Genomic DNA, 7,668 nt, shown 5'->3' on the forward strand with positions numbered 1-7,668 from the left:
ATGAAAAGGTTAGTGTCCAGATGGATAGCTGGATCCATTCCTAACCCCAGGATGCCCGCTGACTCCTCTATAGTCGCGCCCCCGATGATAATCTCGTGTCCTTCTACCTGCATGGCGAAGGAGGCTTCGTGACCAGGAAATCAGTGCGTGTAGTGTCGGGTGAGTGAAGTTGCACATACTCGGGTGTAATGGCTTAACAGACTCGTGTCAGAGTCAATTGAACAGAGCGTAATAAGGCTCTGTAAACTTCCTCAAGGCGAAAATGAGGGAGGGCGGGTTGGATGGCGCGGCATTATATATTGTAGGTCACTGGCGCTTGTCGCGCTTCGCCGTGGGCGGGTCAGATGGCTTGTACTCTGATACAGAGACGGCGCATCAGACTTCGTAAAGCCCCCGGTACACGAAACGTTCATTTCCTCCTGACAGCAGCGTGCAGGCAGTCCGAATTTGAGAAGCATCGTTGTCTAGGCATCACGGCCACGCGTTCCTGTTCATAAGGATGTCGAGAATAATGCAGCGTTATCGGATGGATCATGACAATTCGAAGCCTCAGCAGCTTACATTGTCGTTTGGTATCTTTGCTGACATTGCTATTTCAGGGAACAATGCGAAAATGGACCAAGTTTATTCCCAGTGCAGAGACGCCCAGCAGGTGCCAATGTCGCCTTCCCACCACTTCTCTGTATGCTTTTCTTCCTGAAATCTACCTCGTCGGGCCACTCGTTCATTTTGTGTCTACAGGGCGAACTACGGGATAAGTATTGTAGGCCGTGGGAGGAATGGAGTGGCGATTCTACCGCTGAGCACAAGCAGCACTTTGTCACGCAGTGATTTCCAGAAATGGATATCCCCTTTCACCCAGATTTGGACCACTGGTGCGTTCCCGCGAAGTCAGAGCCACTCCTCCATGTTTCTGAACCTTCTCTGCGAGCTAGGTCTTCGCTCTAAGGTGCACACTTTGTCTACGCATCGTTGCTACTGCTGTGCCGTGTGTCTGGGACGCCAGCACGGCGTGTTTACATCTACATACCACGAGACGTCTCGCGCGGGAACAGCGTTTTGGACCACTCGGTCTCAATAGTTGCACGCTACTTGGAAGGGCGCATTGGGCCTTTTCGTCGCAAGTAAACGGATATACCTCCGCCCTGTCGCAAGCGTACGACATACGAAGACCATTTGCTTGATCGACATCTTGGAAATGACACAGCTACGCTCACTCCTGCTCGTTATGGTTGCTTCTGGCGCGCGATGAGCTGGCATTGTCTCTAAAGCATTTTTGTACAATCCTTTCGTTCTAGTATCAGACACACTGACCGTTCAACAGCCGCATTCATTCCGCATAATACACAACACCCTTTCAGACTTGCTTTTCAGTCCTCAGGGATGCAATCCACCTGTGCCTTTTCAAGCGCCACATCGCATCGTCAGGCTTCACCTCTAGCAATGTTAGCATCGGTGCATAAGGGAAAATGCACTCGCTGTGCCGTTTGTCGCCGCGTGAGCGTGCTGGCTTAGCGCACTGGACCCCTGTCTAGTATTTCCAGCTCTTATCAGTTCGGTACATGCTGATGCGGAACGAAGCGTCTTGGTTGCGGTTCCAGGGCCTCCCTTTTCTTTCCGCGAATATCTAGTCGCCTCAGCTTCTCGCTTCACTTCGAAGACGTGGCCACGTTCCCAGAACGATGTCAAGGAGAAGATTGGAAGAATCAATCACGCTGCGACCTGTCTATAACACTGTCCCCTATTTTTCGTCGCACCTGAGATACCACTATCAGGTCAATGCATCATATGCGAGTGCTCCCTACTCCCAGTTCCCTCATTTACACGGTTAGGCATGTGACGTTGCAGCACTTTAAAGGCCTTCCACCGTGCTTAGGGGATGGTTCAGGTGCTTCTGCAGCTCAGTTGAAGAGCTAGAGATATCTGGATATATGTACGCTCTCGATATCTCGAAGGCTCAAAATCCAGAACCTGGAACAGTATAGTTGCACCTATACTGGGTGACGTTTAGAACCATCTACGCTGATGGAACTGAGGTCACCCACCCGGACTGCAGTACTGCATAATGATAGAATTCCTCTCGCCCGTGCGTGTGTTGAAGAGCCGTCTTGCGATACCACGTAAAGACATCAAGATGGTGGCGGAACGAAGACTGTGCAGTAAGGAGAGGGCAGCGTATGTGGACTATCATCTCATTCACGACCCCGTTCGTTCATCGTCAAGTGACAATTACAATATTGTGCAAACTCCCAGACACAGAAATGATTCAGTCCAGGTCTGAGGTGTCAGCGCTTTATGAAGCGCGCTCGTCAGGTTGGCAGTTGGATATGACAGACAACGTTGAAGGAGACCTGCTGAAGTCGTACAGCAACGACCTATCGCATGTTCAATCAAGTATTCCTCAATGACAATGAGCGCATGAGCAATCAATTAATCAGGCTGCAGCAAGTCCGAGCTGTGTGAAGCGATAGATAGTCTTGTAGCGGTGGCAGATACGATCGATCGATGTTTCCCTCGCTTCCTCTCTGCCGTCATGATCCATTCGATCACACTGCTTATTGAAGTCGCCGAGGAGACTCACGCTCATTCTGTATGGCAACAGACATCGATTGGTCAAGAAAGGCCACACGGCGAAGACAACAGCAAGATAAGTCGGCTGCGACAGCGTCAAGAAAACTAGAGTCCGAAGAACTGTAAGGCGGCGGAAACAGTCGAGTGGGGAGTACGAGAGGAAGAGGGAGAATACGGTGACGACTGCCCGATATTAGGTTAGGCACGACCGCCCTTTCCTCCACCACGACCACCCTTGTCTCCACCCTTGCGCTTACCGTCGTTCCCGTCACTCGACGCTCCGGACTCCTTCGACTCTCCAGGTGACTGTTTCAAGGCGGGACACGCACCCTCTTCGATATGTCGCCTGACCGAATCGCCTCTGCACAAGGGCTCCTTGCAGTGGGGCCAGGGGGGTTTCTCGAGGTCGTCTGGGTCTCTCTTCGGACAACTGCATCTGAAGTGGCGGGAGCTTTCGCTCTGGCGTCCGAATGTCTGATCACAACCGGCTTACAAGCATGGGAACCTTTCTCCCTCGCTCTTAGTGTTGCCAGCCTTTGCCTTGTTCTTCGTGCTGCTTGCCTTCGCCTTACCCTTTGCCTTCGCTGTACGCTTTGCTTTTGGCTTCGTTTTCTGCTTCATCTGTCCAGTGTCCTTTGCCTTTCTCTTCCGGGCTCTCTTCACTGCCTTCTCGTCGTCATCGTCGTCCTCGCCGTCTTCGTCAGCCCTGCGCTTTTGCCCACGCGAGGCATCGGGCATCGTCAAACCATTGTTTTCACAAGGCGAACGAGTCTGGGAACGAGTTGTGCGCCTGTCGAGGAAACGGGCGAAAGGTGGCAAGTTGGCGGCTACTTCAATGCTGACGCCGTCGTCGTCGACGATTGCAGAATCGCCCTCGTTGGATACAAGAGGTGCATTGTCTTCATCTTCTGCGTGGAGAATGGAAGTGTCGTCGTCATACACCTCGTCGTCGTCGCATTCCTCGAGGTCCTCGTTCCCCTCCTCATCCTCGTCATCGAGCAAACTTGTGTATTTCGTTTCAATGTGGTCCTGCTCTGTCCACAACAGACCAGGATCGATTGTACGGGATACAGAATCTCTGCTCCCATACAATGATTGGGTTGTCGAGGGAATGGGGTCACCCTGTGCCCAACCGAGCGTGTAGTCGAGCGCACCCGGGAATCTCGATGGCCCAGCACTGGGCGTGCCGTCTCCCGGGTACGCTGATGCTGTGGATGACTGGTACATGGACAGTGTGATGTCCTGATTAGACGTCAGGATCCCAGGATTACGAAGGGAGGATGGCTGACGTACAACTCCCGCTCCATACTCCTCGACGGTGCCTTCCTCCATTGCGACGCTCATGGATACCTCTTCGTCCACATTGATCAGTGTGTTTTTACCACTCAGTGGCGATGTGGGCGACTCCGCTTCCTCGGTGGTGGACAACCCTTGCATATTACCTGAGTCGTTCATGACGGCGCCCTTATGACGTACAATTCCCATCAACTTAAGCAGTCCCCAGCACGGAATACACACGAACCATTGTGGTGCCGAGGTCCCATGTGTCATTCCCCTCCATGTAGAGCCCAAGCGCGACCTGTGTGTCGCGATCAATAAGCGTGTTGTTGTTCATTTGTGACCTGGTCAGCTCAGCCAAGTTGGCCACTACATCTCGAGGTACCCCCAGCGTGTCGGATACCTCGTGAGGGACTGTCCCATCTGCCTCCCACATGGCGGAGGAGGACTGGTTCTCGGGTGATGAGTGGCTATGGCAGCAGGCCAGTGACACTGGACATACCCAGTTACAGTTGATTTACTTTGCTGGAAATTTTGAATGAAGTTTATCACACTTTGGTAGGCTATGATGAGGAAGCTCCGAAGGGAGGAGAGAGTACGACAGCACTGTTTGTATCGCGTAGGCATCCGGCGCCTTCTGTGCTTCGCCGACCGTCGACTGGCGGGCTAGACAGTTCTTCGCGGCAGAACATCCCCATCAAACAACTTAAAGCCCCCGCTGCACGAGGTGTCCATTCACAGCCGATGGAGGCAGGTAGACAAGCAGGATCATCAATGGCTGAGCATTGTGACTGACGCGGTCTCGTTTATACGAATGCTGAGAATAAAGCAGTAATATTGGACGGATAATGCTAACTGCGGTCTCTACTAAGTATGCGTTGTTTTTTGGTGTCTTTGCTGATGTTTCCTGTTCAGAGAACAATGCGAGATCGCTCTACATTGGCTCCCCACGCCGAAGCGCCCATCAGGCGTGCTTTCTGCACTGCGGTCGCAGCCGATTTTCACCTTGTCTGCTCACTCGTACACACCGTGTCTACAGCACACGCCGCGAGAGGTCTGAGGCAACATACGGCGAGTCAGAATAACCGTCTGCTTCACTTGTTCCCCCGTGCTCGGGTATTCGATCAGTTTTCCTCATAAGCATAAGCATCTCACTGTCAAACAGCTACGTCCAGAAATGGACATCCCCTTCAACCCAGATCTAGTCCTACGGTGCGCTCACGTGAAGTCATATAATTTGATACAACGGTCTACACTCCTATATTGATGCCTGACTCGTAGACGACGAGCGAGGACTTATGGACAGTGCGTCGTCCTGAAGATCGGGCGAGGAAGTCGAGAATGACCACTACCCCAAGCGAAGAGGAGCAGAGACTTGAATGAATAACCAGGTCGAACTTAGGGTTCGACCGACTAATGGTACAACTACTTATACAAGTACCGACTGCGCACGGACCATCGTGTCTATGTGGTCGTGTTAGTGAAGAAAGAAACGTAGTGGTACGATACCAGGCACGAAGTGCGCATGGACCCCATTATGTAAGCTACATAATGTTCAACCTACGGGCGAACGCTAAGACAGGCGCCAGTATGGGCGCTAGTAGTATAAGGAATAGAACGGAAAGACAAATGTTTCATTACCCCCCTACCAGAGTTGAAGTCCCATTCGACTACTTACTGCTCACCATCTCCATACAACTCCCAATCTACGCCGTCGTCCTCCTCTTCATCGAACCACTCCTTGCGCGCGTTCCTCCCTACGTTCATCCATTCCTCGCCAGAGAGGTGCTTCTGATTCGGCCAGGAGCTGTCCCACGTCCATTGAGTGGTGTCGGGTGTCCAGTCGGGGTCGACTCTGCGAAAGACGATGGGTGTATCGGGGCGGGGGCGTGAAGGTCCCGCAACGGGACTGGCCGGGGGTTCGGGGTTAGCGCTACACGGTGGAGGGATGGGTATCACTTTCATCTGCCTTTCTCTCTCCTTCCTCTCCTTCGCCTCGTTGATGATTCCCTCGAGGAACACGTTGTCGACGACCACCCCTACGCGTCGCGCAGGTTCTTCAGGTGGTGCGGATACGTGTCGCTTCATCGGTCTGGTTCCGCACTCCCGCTCCAGGTGTCCAGGGGCTTCTTTTCCGCATCCTGCGCATCGTACGTCCGGACAGTCCCGTACCCAGTGTCGAGACGATCCGCATCGCCTGCAACTTCCCTTCGGGGTCCAACCAGGGTTGGGTTGCCAGTCAGCCGGGATGGTAGTGCTCCGCGGCGTTGCTTGGAGGAAAGGGGATGGGATCGGGGGGCGCCTGAAGGCAGACGTCGGTAGGGGTGCGGGTAGGGGTAGGTATGCGTTGGGGATGGCACGCGGGATGAATTTGTTGTGTCGCGTCCGGATGCTGCGCGGTAGGAGCGGTTGAAAGCGATGGGCAACTTTCAGATTGTCGAGTCAAATGAGCTCGGTGAGGACGCGGTCGTCCTGTTGGCGTAGGAGCCGCTTGTGGTGGTCGATGGCCTCGTCGGCTGCCTTGACAGCCTCGTCGTATTCGCGGCGGGCGGAGAGATACGCCTCTAGTGCAGCGCGGTCGGTGGCATTGGTTGCCTCGGGGTTGTGGGCTTTGAGCTGGTTGAAAACGTCGGTGGGATTACTGAGAAGGAGCGTCAGCAAGGTGCTATCGCCGACGTGGGTGTGCTTAGGGGTGTAGATTGAGAGCCTTTTCCCGCCTTCGGTCGAGGGGGCGTTGAACTGGTCGAGGAACGAGAGGGTGGAAGACATGTTGGTGCGAGTGGGGATGTAGCGACTGGGTAGAGCTGCTATCGATTCAGCTCAAGTCCTTCCTGTTCTTATACTCTGCCAACACTTCGTCAGCCGTCCCAGTCAGGTTCGCTTCGGGTTCCCATGAGTCATCGGCTGTTGAGTAACCCTTCCACCTGATGCGATATTCGCGGCGTCGCATCCTCTTGTTCTCTCGGTGTCCGATGATGGCTTCGACTTCGTAGTTATCTTCGCCTTCGATAAGGTCAGGGGGTGGCCTCGTGTAGTTTGGACCATGGATCTCCGTCTCCGAGTAGGGAGATAGAAGCCATTCGTGGAAAACGGGGTGGACTCGCCAGGTGCTAGGCAAGTCTAGCTTGTACGCAACCGTTCTGATCTTGTTTAGGACTTTGAACGGCCCTTCTCGCCTCGGGGCTAGTTTCCTGGACGGGTACGGCAGCTTCAAGTTCCGGGAGTCTAGCCATACCAGCTGACCTTTACGGAAGGAACCCCCCTTCCTTTTTACTCTCTTGGCCAGGACGTTCTGGGCCATCTCCATTGCCGCATATGCTTCCTCACGGATGTTTTGCAAGTCCTTGAGGCGATAAGCTGCTTGCGGCGTGTTTGATCCGGGGTGCGCGGTGGGTATTCCGCGAGGTTCGTATCCCATCATGAGTTTGAATGGGGACGTCTTCGTCGTGGAATGCTCGCGGGAGTTGTGAGCAAATTGCGCAGTGTGAAGATGGTCAGCCCACTTATCCGGATCATTGGCAGTGAAGCAGCGGAGGTAGATCTCCAGTTCTTGGTTTACTCGTTCTGTCTCGCCGTCGGTTTGCGGATGGAATGCCGTACTCATGGCTGATTGAACCCCAGTCATTTTGCAAAGTTCTTGAAAGACTTTGGACGCAAATTGCGGTCCTCGGTCGCTGATGATCTTGTCTGGGAGTCCAAACCACTTGTAGACCTCTCGGTACATTGCATCTGCCGTCCCAAGAGCGTCAATTGTTTTGTTGCATGGGATGAAAATTACCCCCTTCGTAAGGTCGTGGTCCACTACGACCAGAATTGAAT

The 7,668-nt window shown here is 53.5% G+C and overlaps 2 protein-coding genes across 2 annotated transcripts; one reads left to right on the top strand and one right to left on the bottom strand.

The window, feature by feature from the left end:
• Positions 1–1,012: 1,012 nt before the first annotated feature.
• POSPLADRAFT_1040301 (hypothetical protein) lies at positions 1,013–1,818 on the top strand (the record flags this gene model as incomplete). The annotated part of the gene is made up of 4 exons (XM_024477717.1): positions 1,013–1,274; positions 1,325–1,528; positions 1,557–1,558; positions 1,607–1,818. Coding segments are annotated over exons 2-4 (160 nt in total), but the record flags the coding sequence as incomplete, so codon positions are not given.
• Positions 1,819–2,769: 951 nt separating this feature from the next.
• Positions 2,770–6,618, bottom strand: POSPLADRAFT_1146181 (hypothetical protein; the record flags this gene model as incomplete). Its single annotated transcript, XM_024485892.1, has 8 exons — positions 2,770–3,007; positions 3,065–4,035; positions 4,094–4,319; positions 4,352–4,374; positions 4,878–4,905; positions 5,528–5,888; positions 5,954–6,275; positions 6,313–6,618. The coding sequence occupies 8 exons, from the start codon at positions 6,616–6,618 to the stop codon at positions 2,770–2,772; spliced, it is 2,475 nt and encodes an 824-aa protein (XP_024337756.1).
• Between the last annotated feature and the right edge of the window lie 1,050 nt (positions 6,619–7,668).

This window comes from Postia placenta (assembly GCF_002117355.1).
Source record: "Postia placenta MAD-698-R-SB12 unplaced genomic scaffold POSPLAscaffold_9, whole genome shotgun sequence".
Classification (NCBI taxonomy): Eukaryota; Fungi; Basidiomycota; class Agaricomycetes; order Polyporales; family Adustoporiaceae; genus Rhodonia; species Rhodonia placenta.